At 43.5% G+C, this 16158-nt stretch overlaps 1 protein-coding gene across 2 annotated transcripts in view; it reads right to left on the reverse strand.

Moving 5' to 3' along the window:
* Positions 1-16158, reverse strand: part of LOC124045909 (segment polarity protein dishevelled homolog DVL-1-like) — a 67835-nt gene that overhangs the window by 40855 nt on the left and 10822 nt on the right. For both annotated transcript variants that reach the window (XM_046365706.1, XM_046365705.1), the window contains exons 2-3: positions 15854-15923; positions 9661-9782 (exon numbers count right to left, since the gene is read on the reverse strand). In XM_046365706.1, the coding sequence (XP_046221662.1) occupies positions 9661-9782; positions 15854-15923 (192 nt within the window). The remainder of the gene's footprint in view (positions 1-9660; positions 9783-15853; positions 15924-16158) is intronic.

The raw sequence follows: 16158 nt of genomic DNA on the forward strand, positions 1-16158 counted from the left end.
AAAATTAACAACAATGACAAATGGTTTGATGAAGAATGCAAAAACCTAAGAAAGACATTGAGAAACCTGTCCAACCAAAAACAGAGACCCAGAAAACCTGAGCCTTAACTATGGGGAATCACTAAAACAATACATAAATACACTACGGAAAAAGAAGGAACAGCACGTCAGAAATCAGCTCAATGTAATTAAAGAATCCATAGAATCTAACCTCTTTTGGGAAAACTGGAAAACTCTAAACAAACAACAACATGAAGAGTTATCTATCCAAAACGGAAATGTATGGATAAACCACTTCTCCAATCTTGTTGGCTATATAACAAAGAACAAACAGCAAAAAATATACATGATCAAATACAAATCTTAGAATCAACTATTAAAGACTAACAGAACCCACTGGATTCTCCAATTACATTGAATAAACTACAGGACAAAATACAAACCTCCAACCCAAAAAGGCCTGTGATGTTGATGGTATCCTCAATGAAATGATAAAATATACAGACCACAAATTCCAATTGGCTATACTTAAACTCTTTAATAACATCATCCTCAGCTCCTCAGATTATAATGGCGCTGGAGGGGATGACTGCCGTTTCACGGGCTCCTAACCAACTACTTTTGGACATAATGTTGCTGCTACCGTCTCTTATGACCAAAAAGAGCCTCTGGACATCAGAACAGCGATTACTCACCTCGAACTGGATGAAGATTTTTCTTTAATGAGTCCAACGCGAAGAATATACTGTTTTGTCGAAGAAAATGCACAAATCCCGTGAAGAAAAGATGTATTCGCCGACGAGAGGTACACTACCACTACACTCCTTATTTTTGGCCAACGTGCAATCATTGGAAAACAAACAGGACGATCTACGATTTAAGATTATCCTACCAACAGGACATTAAAACTGTGATATCTTATGTTTCACCGACATGTGGCTAAACGACGACACGGATAATATAGAGCTGGCTGGCTTCTCGGTGCATCGGCAGGACAAAGCAGCTACGCCCGGTAAGACGAGGGGCGGGGGTGTGTGTCTATTTGTTAATAACTGCTGGTGCGCGATGTCTATTATTAAAGAAGTCATCGAGGTATTGCTCGCCTGAGGTAGAATACCTCATGATAAGCTGTAGACCACACTATCTACCAAGAGAGTTGTTATCTATATTATTCGTAGCCGTCTACTTACCACCACAAACCGATGATGGCAGTAAGACCACACTCAACGAACTGTATAAGGCCATAAGCAAACAAGAAAATGCTCATCCAGAAGCGGCGCTCCTAGTGGCCGGGGACTTTAATGCAGGCAAACTTGGTACCTCATTTGTACCAGCATGTCACATGTGCAACCAGAGGGGAAAAAACTGTAGACCACCTTTACTCCACACACAGAGATGCATTCAAAGATCTCTCTTGCCCTCCATTTGGTAAATCCGACCATAATTCTATCCTCCTGATTCCTGCTTACAAGCAAAAACTAAAGCAGGACGTGGTCAGATGACGCAGATGTTACGCTACAGGACTCTTTTGCTAGCACAGACTGGAATATGTTCTGAAATTCATCCAATGGCATTGAGGAGTATACCACCTCAGTCACCAGCTTCATCAATAAGTGCATTTATGATGTCGTCCTCACAGTGAACGTACATACATATCCCAACCAAAAGCCATGGATTACAGGCAACATCCGCACCGAGCTAAAGACTAGAGCTGCCGCTTTCAAGGAGCAGGACACTAATCCGGATGCTTATAAGAAATCCTGCTATGCCCTCAGACGAAACATCAAACAGGCAAAGCGGCCATACCGGACTTAGATTGAATCATCCCTGACGCACGTCGGATGTGGCAGAGTTTGAAAAATATTACGGACTACAAAGGGAAACCCAGCCGCGAGCTGCCCAGTGACGGAGCCTACGAGTTAAATGCATTTTATGCTCACTTCGAGGCAAGCAACACTGAAGCATGCATGAGAGCGCCAGCTGTTCCAGACGACTGTGTGATCACGCTCTCCGTAGCCGATGTAAGCAAGACCTTTAACAGGTCAACAATCACAAAGCTACGGGCCAGACGGATTACCAGGAAGTGTCCTCAAAGTATGCGTGGACCAACTGGCAATTGTCTTCAACATTTTTTTTTTTTTAAAATATTTTTTTCTCCCCAATTTCGTGGTATTCAATTGTTAGTAGTTACTATCTTGTCTCATCACTACAACTCCTGTACTGGCTTGGGAGAGACGAAGGTCGAAAGCCATGCATCCTCCAAAACACAACCCAACCAAGCCGCACTGCTTCTTAACACAGCGCGCATCCAACCAGAAAGCCAGCCGCACCAATGTGTCGGAGGAAACACTGTGCACCTGGCGACCTGGTTAGCGTACACTGCGCCCGGCCCACCACAGGAGTCACTAGTGCGCGATGAGAAAAGGATATCCCTACCGGTCAAACCCTCCCTTACCTGGACGACGCTAGGCCAATTGTGCATCGCACCATGGACCTCCCGGTTGCCGCCGGCTGCACCACCCGGGAGGCCCGTCTTCAACATTTTCAACCTCTCCCTGACCGAGTTTGTAATACCTACATTAAACAGACCACCATAGTCCCTGTGCCCAAGAAAGCAAAGGTAACTTGCCTAAATTATTACTGCCCCGTAGCACTCACGTCGGTAGCCATGAAGTGCTTTGAAAGGCTGGTCATGGCTCACATCAACACCATCATCCCGGACATTCTAGACCCACTCCAATTTGCATACTGCCCCAACAGATCCACAGATGGCGCAATCTCAATCACACTCCACACTGCCCTTTCCCACCTGGACAAAAGGAACACCTACGTGAGAATGTTGTTTATTGACTACAGCTCATTGTTCAACACCATAGTACCCACAACGCTCATCACTAAGCTAAGGACCTTGGGACTAAACACTTCCCTCTGCAACTGGATCCTGGACTTCATGACGGGCCGCTCCCAGGTGGTAAGGGTAGGTAACAACACATCTGCCACGCTGATCCTCAACACTGGGGTCCCCTCCAGTACTCCCTGTTCACCCATGACTGCGTGGCCAAGCACAACTCCAACACCATCGTTATGTTTGTAGACGACACAACAGTGGTAGGCCTGATCACCGACAATGATGAGACAGCCTATAGGGAGGAGGTCAGAGACCTGGCAGTGTGGTGCCAGGACAACCACCTCTCCCTCAATGTGAGCAAGACAAAGGAGCTGATCGTGGACTATAGGAAAAGGAGGGCCGAACAGGCCCCCATTAACATTGACGGGGCTGAAGTGGAGTGGGTCAAGAGGTTCAAGTTCCTTGGTGTCCACATCACCAACAAACAATCATGGTCCAAACACACCAAGACAGTTGTGAAGAGGACACAACAACACCTTTTCCTCCTCAGGAGACTGGATTTGGCATGGGTCCCCAGATCGTCAAAAAGTTCTACAGCTGCACCATCGAGAGCATCCTGACCGGTTGCATCACTGCCTGGTATGGCAACTGCTCAGTATCTGACTGTGAGGCGCTACAGAGAGTAGTGCGTACGGCCCAGTACATCACTGGGGCCAAGCTTCCTGACATCCAGGACCTATATACTAGGCGGTGTCAGAGGAAGGAAAAATTATCAAAGACTCCAGTCACCCAAGTTCTCTCTGCTAACGCATGGCAAGCGGTACCGGAATGCCAAGTCTAGGACCAAAACGCTCCTTAACAGCTTCTAACACCAAGCCATAAAACTGCCCCCCCACCCTTGTTTTCACACTGCTGCTACTTGCTGTTTATTATCTATGCAAAGTCACTTTGCAAATTACCTCAAATAACCTGTACCTCTGCACATTGACTTGGTATCGGTACGCCCTGATTTTTTTACTTTAGTTTATTTAAGAAATGGTTTCTTAATTATTTCTCTTTAACTGCATTGTTGGTTAAGGGCTTGTAGGTAAGCATTTCTCGGTAGGGTCTACACCTTCACGTTTCACCGGTAAGATCTACACCATATTTGATTTGATTTGGCATATTCCCCAATATTTGGAACCAAGGACTATTTGGAACCAAGGACTGATCACCCCAATCAACAAAAGTGGAGACAAATTTGACCCCAATAACTACCATGGGATATGCGTCAACAGCAACCTTGGGAAAATCCACTGCATTATCATTAACATCAGACTCAAACATTTCCTTAGTGAAAACAATGGACTGAGCAAATGTCAAATTTGATATTTACCAAATTACCGTATGACAGACCACATATTCACCCTGCACACCCTAATTGACAAACAAACAAATCAAAACAAAGGCAAAGTCTTCTCACGCTTTGTTGATTTAAAAAAATCTTTCGACTCAGTTTGTCATGATGACCTGCTATACAAATTGATGGAAAGTGGTGTTGCGGGATAAACATACGACATTATAAAATCCATGTACACAAACAACAAGTGTGTGGTTGAAATTAGCAAACAACACACACATTTCATACCACAGGGCTGGGGAGTGAGACAGGGATGCAGCTTAAGCCCCACCCTTTTCAACATATACATCACCGAATTTGTGAGGGCACTAGAACAGTCTGCAGCACCCAGCCTCACCCTACTAGAATCTGAAGTCAAATGTCTACAGTTTTCTAATGATCTGGTGCTTCTGTCCCCAACCAACGAGGGCCTACAGTAGCACCTAGATTCTCTGCACAGATTCTGTAAGACCTGGGCCCTGACAGTAAATCCCAGTAAGACAAAAATAATGGTGTTCCAAAAAGGGTCTAGTTGCCAGGACCACGAATACAAATTCCATTTAGACACCATTGCCCTAGAGGACACAAAAAACGATACATACCTCGGCCTAAACATCAGCGCCACAGGTAACTTCCACAAAGCTGTGAACGATCTGAGAGACAAGGCAAGAAGGGCCTTCTATGCCATCAAAAGGAACATCAAATTTGACATACCAGTTAGAATCTGGCTAAAAATACTTGATTCAGTTATAGAACCCATTGCCCTTTATGGTTGTGAGGTCTTGGGTCCACTCCCCAACCAAGATTTCACAAAATGGTACAAACACCAAATTGAGACTCTGCATGCAGAATTCTGCAAAAATATCCCCTGCGTACAACGTAAAACACAAAATATTGCATACAGAGCTGAATTAGGCTGATACATATAAATATATAAAACATCCAGAAAATAGCAGTTAAATTCTACAAACACCTAAAAGGAAGCGATTCCAAAACCTTCCATAACAAAGCCATCACCTGCAGAGAAATTAACCTGGATATGAGCCCCCTAAGCAAGCTGGTCCTGGGGCTCTGTTCACAAACACAAACAGACCCCACAGAGCCCCAGGACAGCAACACTATTTGACCAAACCAAATCATGAGAAAACAAAAATATAATTACTTGACACATTGGAAAGAATTGACAAAAAACAGAGCAATCTAGAATTCTATTTGGCCCTAAACAGAGAGTACACAGTGGCAGAATACCTGACCACTGTGACTTACCCAAAATTAAGAATATCTTTGACTATGTACAGACTCAGTGAGCATAACTATGCTATTGAGAAAGGCCACTGAAGGCAGACCTGGCTCTCAAGAGAAGAAACTGAGCTGCACTTCCTAATCTCCTGCTAAATGTATAACCATATTAGAGACAAATATTTCCTTCAGATTACACAGACCCACAAAGAATTCTAAAATAAATCTAATTTTGATAAACTCCTGTATACCACAGTGTACAATCACAGCAGCAAGATGTGTGACTTGTTGCCACAAGAAAATGGCAACCAGTGAAGAACAAACACCATTGTAAATACAACCTATATTCAAGTTTATTTATTATCCCTTTTGTACATCATTACAACACTGTATATATACATAATATGTCATTTTAGTGTTTATTTAAATTTTATTTATTATGTATTTCACTTGCTTTGGCAATGTAGAATATATGTTTCACATACCAATAAAGCCCTTAAATAAAGCCCTTAAAGCACATATGTCAGAGTCAAGGCCCGCGGGCCACATCCGGCCCGCGAGAAGGTTTTTTTACGGCCCCTGGGATGATCTTGATTTATTATTAGAACCGGCCCGCAGACCGCAGCAAGCCGGCAGCCCGCAGATCTTTTACACGCACCAATACTACATTTCCCACAATGCAACGGTGACGCACCGAGCAGTAGGCTGCTTCATTTCAATATTTATTGGCACAGCAGTTGTCAGCATCACAGTAAAATTAACTTTCAGATACCCATCAAAAATGGCAAAACGGAAGGTGGACACTGAGAACCGGGGGTTTCAAACAAGGTGGGAGTCGGAGTATTTGTTCACGGAGGTAGCTGGAAAACCTGTGTGTCTTCTGTGTGGAGAAAGTGTGGCGGTACTGAAAGAGTATAATCTGAGACGACATTATGAAACGAAACACGCGGACAAAAACAAGAATATGGACATGGAACAAAGGCTACAAAAGGCAGAGGAATTAAAACGAGGCCTCAAATCTCGACAGGCTCTGTTCAAAAAGCCAAATCACAAGGCCAGGCTGCTGTCAAGGCCAGTTTTATTTTGGCAGAAGAGATCGCTAAATCAGCCCGGCCATTTACGGAGGGGGATTTCATCAAAAACTGCATGATTAAAGTTTGTGACGAAGTTTGCCCAGAAAAAAAGGCAACTCTTTTTAAATGTGAGTCTGAGCAGAAACACCATTGCCGAGAGAGTAGACCAGTTGTCCATCAATCTAAAAGAGCAGCTTGTGAAAAAGGGAAAAGATTTCATTGCATATTCCTTGGCTGTGGATGAGAGCACCAACATTTCTGACATTGCCCAGTTGTCAATTTTCATCCGCGGAGTGGACTCCAGCCTAAGCGTGACAGAGGAGTTTTTGGCTTTACGTCCTATGCATGGCACAACTACGGGGCATGATTTGTATGAAGAGGTGTCAAGATGTGTAAATGAGATGGAGCTGCCTTGGGAAAAACTCGTGGGTTTGACAACCGACGGAGCACCTGCGATGTGTGGACACAGGAGCGGACTGGTGACGAAGATACGGGAAAAGATGCAAGAGGAAAACGCGACAGGTGAGCTGACAGCTTATCATTGTATCATACACCAGGAAGCGTTGTGCGGTAAAGCCTTGAAAATGGAGCATGTAATGAGCATCATCACGCGCACAGTTAACTTTATCAGAGCCAAAGGTTTGAATCACCGCCAGTTCAAGGCATTTCTGACGGAGTTAGAAACGGAGCATGGTGATTTGCCTTATCACACAGAGGTGCGATGGCTAAGCCAGGGAAAGGTGCTTCAAAGATGTTTCGAGCTTCGTGAGGAGATTTGTCTGTTCTTGGACAGCAAAGGGAAAGACACAACACAACTCCGAGACGAAATGTTTCTGTGTGAAATGGCTTTTCTGTGTGACATTACGAGTCATCTGAATGCAATGAACTTGCAGCTGCAGGGTCGGGATCGTGTCATCTCTGATATGTACAGTACAGTGAAGGCATTTAAAACCAAACTGACTCTGTGGGAGACGCAGATGCGGAAAGAAAATTTTAGCCACTTTCCCAGCTGCCAGACCATGAAAGAGAAGCTCTCTACCAGTGCGTTCCCGAGCGCACAGTTGGCTGATAAAATAGGTATGCTTGCCGCTGACTTTCGACGCCGATTTGCTGACTTTGAAGCACAAAAAAGCAGGTTGGAACTGCTCGGTAACCCATTTTCTGTTGACGTGGAAAGCTCACCACCAAACCTCCAAATGGAGTTGATTGACCTCCAATGCAATGATGCACTGAGGGCAAAATATGCGGCAGTGGGTGCTGCGGAGTTCGCCCGTTTCCTCCCCGACACAATGCCCCAGCTGCGCATCCAGGCTGCTCAAACGTTGTCTATGTTTGGCAGCACATACCTGTGTGAACAACTGTTTTCTTTGATGAACTTGAACAAAACATCACACAGAAGTCGACTTACTGCTGAACACCTCCACTCAATTCTGAGGATTTCCTCAGCTCAGAGCCTTACCCCGAACATTGATGAACTTGTGGAAAAGATGGGACACCACCAAGTATCACCCTCAACCTCAAACAAGTGAACATTACTGTGCAATCACATATTTAGAGTTTTTACTCAGTTCAAGTTTAAAAGTTAAAGTTTAATATTTGTTTTCACTGCATGTTACTTCTCCTTAAACAAAGTGTTGTTTTTGATTAATAGATTTTTGCACTTTATTTTATTGTATTTCAATCCAATTATATTTTAAAAATATTTCAGTTGAGTGGATGATAGAAAATTGCTATTATTGTTTTTTTCTTTGAAGTAAATTTAGCCCACTTTTGCTAAAATAGAAAATATAGGCTACTGATGGTGCCTTGAATACCGGTTTCTTTCATTTAATGTTCATGTTATGGGGATTTTTATATAAAGGAAATTTGTCTTTTGTGTCTGTTGAAAATTAAAGATTACTGACAGAGCCATAAGAAAATATTGCTTTATTTATCTGATCATATTGGAATATATTTGTTAGGTTTTCAGTAGGTTCAATTAGGTTCACTAGACTATATGCGTCATTTAAAAATTTTTCAATGAACATTCGAACAGTCCGGCCCTCGGCTTGTAGCTAATTTTTTTATTTGGCCCTCCGTCCATTTGACTTTGACACCCCTGCCTTAAAGTGACAGCATTGTGGTGGTGAGGGAGCTGACAGCTGACATGTCTATGTTTGACCACAAGGTGGCAGTAGATGCAGCAGGAAGAGCAGAGGCTTGAAGAATAGAATCATCAGGCAGCCTGACAGCCAAGCAGCAGCGACCAGCAGCCCGCAGAGGACAAGAAAGAGCCACGATGTCAAACAGCGGATAAAGAGATACTGAAACATGACAGATTGCATGCTCTCAATACAGACTCCTGCAGTAGCTAAAACACTGCTGTAATATAATGGTAACAGCTCCAGCCCACGGGCCCACAGCCTGTCCTGCTACATTTAGCTTTGGGGCCTTCCTTTAACGAATGCAGTGAGAATCTGTAATCAGTCTGTTTGAAGTCAAAGTCTAGTGCTTGCATTCGGGTCAAACAAGCTTTGAGAAACAGGGTCTGGCTTCTAAGCGTTTAACCCAGCTATGTAATCATGCCACACATGGTCTGTCCTCATATCTCTTTATTAACGATGAACTGTAGTATGGGTCTGGATGGGTGCTTTTAGTGGCTCTACACAATGGGAAACATTGAATAGCAGCAGTCTCTCCCTGAAGATGTTTACCCTATCTATCATAGCTATTTCTGCCGTCGCTCTGGGTGCATATTCACCATGACGACTCTTAGCTAGCTACATAGATGAGCAGACTAGCGTGTTACCACACAGATGGGTGGGCAGCCACTTCATTGGTGAGCAGTAAGTGAGAGTTAGCTAGCGTGAACCTTGGCACACATACACACCTACACACACAGAAGAATGCACAAACACACAAACCTCCACCTCCCGTATGCGTTCGGCTCGGCCCCCGTGTGGGTTGAATCTCTGTGATGAGCTCTCCAGATTCTGATTAGCATATGGCTTGTGGTGAATTAGAAAGGTCACATGGTGCACATGGTGTGTGTGTGTGTATTTGTGTGCACTTGTGTGTGTAATGATGTGTGCATGGTGTTTATGTGCAGTAGGACACAGACGCAGCCAGAGCAGAGTACTCACTGGAAGGAGGGTGGGCGGGAGTCACCGATGCCCCCTGTCCTCTCCAGGGGGGGTGGCAGCTCTTGGTGGCTCTCTGTACACTGGGACCCCCCATCAGAGTGGGAGCTCTCTGCCAGGACCAGCTGCAGAGACAGACAGAGACAGAGACAGAGACAGAGACAGAGAGAGAGAGAGAGAGAGAGAGAGAGAGAGAGAGATTGTGAGTCAGAGACAGAATACCAGAGACCAATTAAGACATAGAGATGCACAGAAAAAGAGACTGAAAAAGAGCATTCATGTGTTCCTATAGTTCCCAAGTCTTGTACTGAAAGCTGGAAATCGAGGTTCGAGAAAGAGATATAAAACAGACAAAGAGAGGAACATACATTTTCAGTCACAAAAACAGATATAGAAACATACATAAGACATAAAGAGACAGATCCAGGAACAGAAAAAGATCCAGGAACAGAGACAGATCCAGGAACAGAGACAGATCCAGGAACAGAAAAAGATCCAGGCACAGAGACAGATCCAGGAACAGAAAAAGATCCAGGAACAGAGACAGATCCAGGCACAGAGACAGATCCAGGAACAGAGACAGATCCAGGCACAGAGACAGATCCAGGAACAGAGACAGATCCAGGAACAGAGACAGATCCAGGCACAGAGACAGATCCAGGAACAGAGACAGATACAGGCACAGAGACAGATCCAGGCACAGAGACAGATCCAGGAACAGAGACAGATACAGGCACAGAGACAGATACAGGCACAGAGACAGATCCAGGAACAGAGACAGATCCAGGCACAGAGACAGATCCAGGAACAGAGACAGATACAGGCACAGAGACAGATCCAGGAACAGAGACAGATCCAGGAACAGAAACAGATCCAGGAACAGAGACAGATCCAGGAACAGAAAAAGATCCAGGAACAGAGACCGATCCAGGAACAGAGACAGATCCAGGCACAGAGACAGATCCAGGAACAGATCCAGGCACAGAGACAGATACAGGCACAGAGACAGATCCAGGCACAGAGACAGATCCAGGAACAGATCCAGGCACAGAGACAGATACAGGCACAGAGACAGATCCAGGCACAGAGACAGATCCAGGAACAGATCCAGGAACAGAGACAGATCCAGGAACAGAGACAGATCCAGGAACAGAGACAGATCCAGGAACAGAAAAAGATCCAGGAACAGAAAAAGATCCAGGAACAGAGACCGATCCAGGAACAGAGACAGATCCAGGAACAGAAAAAGATCCAGGAACAGAGACCGATCCAGGAACAGAAACAGATCCAGGAACAGAGACAGATCCAGGAACAGAAAAAGATCCAGGAACAGAGACAGATCCAGGCACAGAGACAGATCCAGGAACAGAAACAGATCCAGGAACAGAGACAGATCCAGGAACAGAAAAAGATCCAGGAACAGAGACCGATCCAGGCACAGAGACAGATCCAGGCACAGAGACAGATCCAGGAACAGATCCAGGCACAGAGACAGATACAGGCACAGAGACAGATCCAGGCACAGAGACAGATCCAGGAACAGAAACAGATCCAGGAACAGAGACAGATCCAGGAACAGAAAAAGATCCAGGAACAGAGACCGATCCAGGCACAGAGACAGATCCAGGCACAGAGACAGATCCAGGAACAGAGACAGATCCAGGAACAGAGACAGATCCAGGCACAGAGACAGATCCAGGAACAGATCCAGGAACAGAGACAGATCCAGGAACAGATCCAGGCACAGAGACAGATCCAGGAACAGAGACAGATCCAGGCACAGAGACAGATCCAGGAACAGAGACAGATCCAGGCACAGAGACAGATCCAGGAACAGAGACAGATCCAGGAACAGAGACATATCCAGGAACAGAGACAGATCCAGGAACAGATCCAGGCACAGAGACAGATCCAGGAACAGAGACAGATCCAGGCACAGAGACAGATCCAGGCACAGAGACAGATCCAGGAACAGAGACAGATCCAGGCACAGAGACAGATCCAGGAACAGAGACAGATCCGGGAACAGAGACAGATCCAGGAACAGAGACAGATCCAGGCACAGAGACAGATCCAGGAACAGAGACAGATCCAGGAACAGAGACAGATCCAGGAACAGAGACAGATCCAGGCACAGAGACAGATCCAGGAACAGATCCAGGCACAGAGACAGATCCAGGAACAGAGACAGATCCAGGCACAGAGACAGATCCAGGAACAGAGACAGATCCAGGAACAGAGAAAGATCCAGAAACAGATCCAGGAACAGAGACAGATCCAGGAACAGATCCAGGCACAGAGACAGATCCAGGAACAGAGACAGATCCAGGAACAGAGACAGATCCAGGCACAGAGACAGATCCAGGAACAGAGACAGATCCAGGAACAGAGAAAGATCCAGAAACAGATCCAGGAACAGAGACAGATCCAGGAACAGATCCAGGCACAGAAACAGATCCAGGAACAGATCCAGGCACAGAGACAGATCCAGGCACAGAGACAGATCCAGGAACAGAGACAGATCCAGGCACAGAGACAAATCCACACAAACATACATAGTTAAGAGAGTTATCTGAGCGACATAAGAGAGAAATTCCCTACTGGGCACACCATGCCATTTCAATGTGGATAATTGGGTAAAATTAGGTTGAGACGCTGATCAATGACATTTCAACTTATCACTTATGCTTGCAACCAACTAAAAGCACAACCAGAATCAAATCGAAAAACATGGAGATGTAGTCGTTGTTTGTGTCGTTCTGTAAGTTGTTGTTCGTATGTGTGTATGTTTGTATTTGGTGTGAATAAAAATAAAACAATATAAAATATACTGTTCTTTTTTGGTTTAGTTGTCATGTAAATTTTTATCACTGCGCTTTCAACCATTTAAAGCACAACAGAGTTCAAATGAGAAAACAATATCAGATAACAAGTGACATGTGATCTCACTGTTCTTCATCTAATAGCACAACCAAATGACCTGGATTGCAGTTGAGATGACATTAAAAGTACATAGTGCAAGTGACCAATGCTGCCGGAGATTCTGTGCAGATATTAAAGCAAGATCTCCACAGACCTGCGACCTTTGCATGATATCTTGAATTTCAATTTAAAGGAAATGCATCTAATGCTTGGGTCATTTGGTTTAATGAGTCCAAATTTGAGATTTTTGGTTAACACCGCTGTGTCTTTGTGAGATGCAGAGTAGGTGAAAGGATGATCTCTGCATGTGTGGTTCCCACCGTGAAGCATGGAGGAAGAGGTGAGAGGGTGCTTTGCTGGTGACACTGTCCGTTATGTATTTAGAATTAAAGGCACACTTAACCAGCATGGCTACCACAGCATTCTGCAGCGATAAGCCATCCCATCTGGTTTGAGGGACTATCATTTGTCTTTCAACAGTACAATGAACCAAAACACACCTCCAGGCTGTGTAAGGGCCATTTGACCAAGGAAACAGATGGAGTGCTGCATCAGATAATCTGGCCTCCACAATCACCCGACCTCAGCCCAATTGAGATGGTTTGGGATGAGTTGGATCGCAGAGTGAAGAAAAAGTAGCCAACTAGTGCTCAGCATATCTGGGAACTTCAAGACTGTTGGAAAAGCATTCCTCATGAAGTTGGTTGAGAGAATGCCAAGAATGTGCAAAACTGTCAAAGGCAAAGGGTGGCTACTTTGAAGAATCTTAAATATAAAATATTAATTGATTTGTTTAACATCATTGTAAATAAGAATTTGTTTTTAACTGACTTACCTATTTGAATAAAAGTTACATTTAAATAAAAATTAAAAAACAATTAAAGGCAAAGGGCTATTTGAAGAATCTCAAATATTTACAACATGATTCCATATGTGTAATTTCATAGTTTTGATATCTTCACTATTTTTCGACAATGTAGAAAATAGTCAAAAGAAAAACCCTTCAATGTCAAAACTTTTGACGTCCTCTCACTGTCAAATGCATATATTTTCAGCAAACTTAACATGTGTAAATATTTGTATGAACATAGCAAGATGGCATAAGGTGAATGCACCAATTTGTAAGTCGCTCTGGATAAGAGCGTCTGCTAAATGACTTAAATGTAAATGTAAATGTAAATTTCATCTGAGCCTCTGGCTTCATCCTATTCTTGGACCTTTATTCTGGGTTTAGTGAGAGACATGAATCCAATATATAACTTCTTAACCTGTCGACAATAGGTTATTATTTCTGCATTGCAAAAGTGATATTGAATCGTGTTTGGTTGTCGACACAACCAAATATGAACATTTCAAGGAGTATCTTCTACGCACAGACTTAGTCCAGTTTGTCTACAAATGAATAATTGATAGGTTGGATTCACGTCTCCATCTCAACCAAACATCGAAGTTAACGAACAGGACAAAATCAAACCAAAATGTATTTAAAATGAGCTTTGATTTGATTCAGTTCTATTCTTTAACTTCGATTTTTGGTTGAGATGGAGACGTGAATCAAACATATGAGTTATTCAATTGTAGACCAACTGGAATTAAAGCCAGATATAAATCAGTGACACAGATGGAACTATTCAAGCAGAAGATACAGTACATCTCCTTCAAATGTTGATATTTGGTTGTGTTAACAAACAAACACAATTCAATATCCAGTGTGTCTACAAATGAATACTTGATATGTCGGATTTGATTTTGTCACTGACCACTACCATCATCTTGAGGTTTGATTATTGAGAGATCTTCACTTACTAACTAAATAGATTCAGTGCTGCTATCAAAGTCTTTCCAACAGGAAGTTTTAACAGAGCAAATGAAACATGCTTTAGAAGTCAAATATTATCAATGATACTATTTAGGCCAATATAACATTTGTGAAGTCATCGACAGCTATTGTTTCAATTCAGCCCAGGATTCAACTTATAATAGACCATGCATACAGGCCTATGGGTTTCAAGCTAATGGTTGATTTAAATAATAAACATGTTGGACTCATATCTCCATCTCAACCAAAAATCTAAGTTAAAGAATAGGACAAAATCAAATCAAATCAAACTTTAAATGCACTTTAAATCAACTTTGATTTCATTTTGTCATATTCTTTAACTTCGACTTCCTCTGGATGGGAGACCAACTAAAAGTCCTGCCCAGCCTATTGTTTTTTTTCTGACAGTGGATACAACTTGAAAATCTGAAGTTGTTTCAAAGGTCAAAATTAAACATATTTTATATAAGGTTTGTCTCCGTTTAAAATTGGTTACCATGATGACATAGACCTGAAATGTCACCCTCAAAACAACAGTTTACGTTGATGACCTTCTGCAAATCCATAGATACAGCTGCTCCGCTTTCATGTGAGCCATAATAATGAGTGTTAAAGGAACATGCCAGAAGGAGAATCTAATAACCCAGGGACATGTTTAAGACACTGGCAAAACCTCATGTAAAATACAGCCTTTTATCAAAATCTCTATTAGAAATTTGCAATACTTTACTTTTCATCTACCTGTTATGTTTTAGGATTGTCCGACAATCAGTTTTAGGATTGTCCGACTTCCTTAAAAAAGGTCTCACAATTGTTTCGGAGCGTTCTTACCCTACTCTTCTTGTTTTACCACTGTGCTGTGTAACATTTGACTTGGTTTCCTGATGGTGACACAGTAAATCACCCTCTTGTTGGACAGTATGGAAGTATTCTCTCATCACAGCATGTCTTCGACATGTAATACACAGGACGTGTACGTAAAAACGCCTGTCGTGACAATGCAATGCATCACTGCTCCTAGCACCATGTACAACTATACCAAACGAACCTGTGTATGGTATCATGTCAGCTATGTTAGCCGTGTGATAAGATGCAATGTAAATCATTGTTAACTGTCGATACTGTATAATATTGCTAGTAAAACTGTCAAGCCTGGTCAGGTGTGATGTCGTTGTGCAACCATGCCTTGGTTCATCTCCCATTGGCTGAGTTCACACCTGCATGAGGCGCATAGCATAGAAGCTCAACGAATGTATCCCCTCTCTGCTGTAGAGTCTTGAGTGCTGTACAGTGGAGGCGTGACAGTGTGATCTCTCTAGGTAGATGTTAGACTACATGTATGTTTATCTACACGTTGAGCCAGTGAGCCGCAGCGAGGCGAAGAGGAGAGCAACAGGAGTGGGGGCTACGGGACAGGTGGAAAACGACATGGGGGGCGCCATCCATATCACTTACCCAGGACACCACTCTCCCGTTGAAGCAGGGCAACTTGGCGTTGTCATCGGAAATCTCCTCTTTGACAACCCTGTGGAACGGACAGACAAACACACAAACACATACACACACAGAGAGAGAGAGAGAGAAAGAGAGACGATGAGTCAACACTAGGCACACAGCTGTTAGCCTAACACCCAGGAATCATCTCTACTAGCCTGCAATGCACAGCTAAAGCATATCGCGAGCGATTCATGATTAACAAGTTGAATTTCCACTTTTTGACCTTAACGAGCTTCACCACCATGTTACGGTTGACTTAGTCC

Source organism: Oncorhynchus gorbuscha, linkage group LG10 (assembly GCF_021184085.1).
Source record: "Oncorhynchus gorbuscha isolate QuinsamMale2020 ecotype Even-year linkage group LG10, OgorEven_v1.0, whole genome shotgun sequence".
Lineage (NCBI taxonomy): Eukaryota > Metazoa > Chordata > Actinopteri > Salmoniformes > Salmonidae > Oncorhynchus > Oncorhynchus gorbuscha.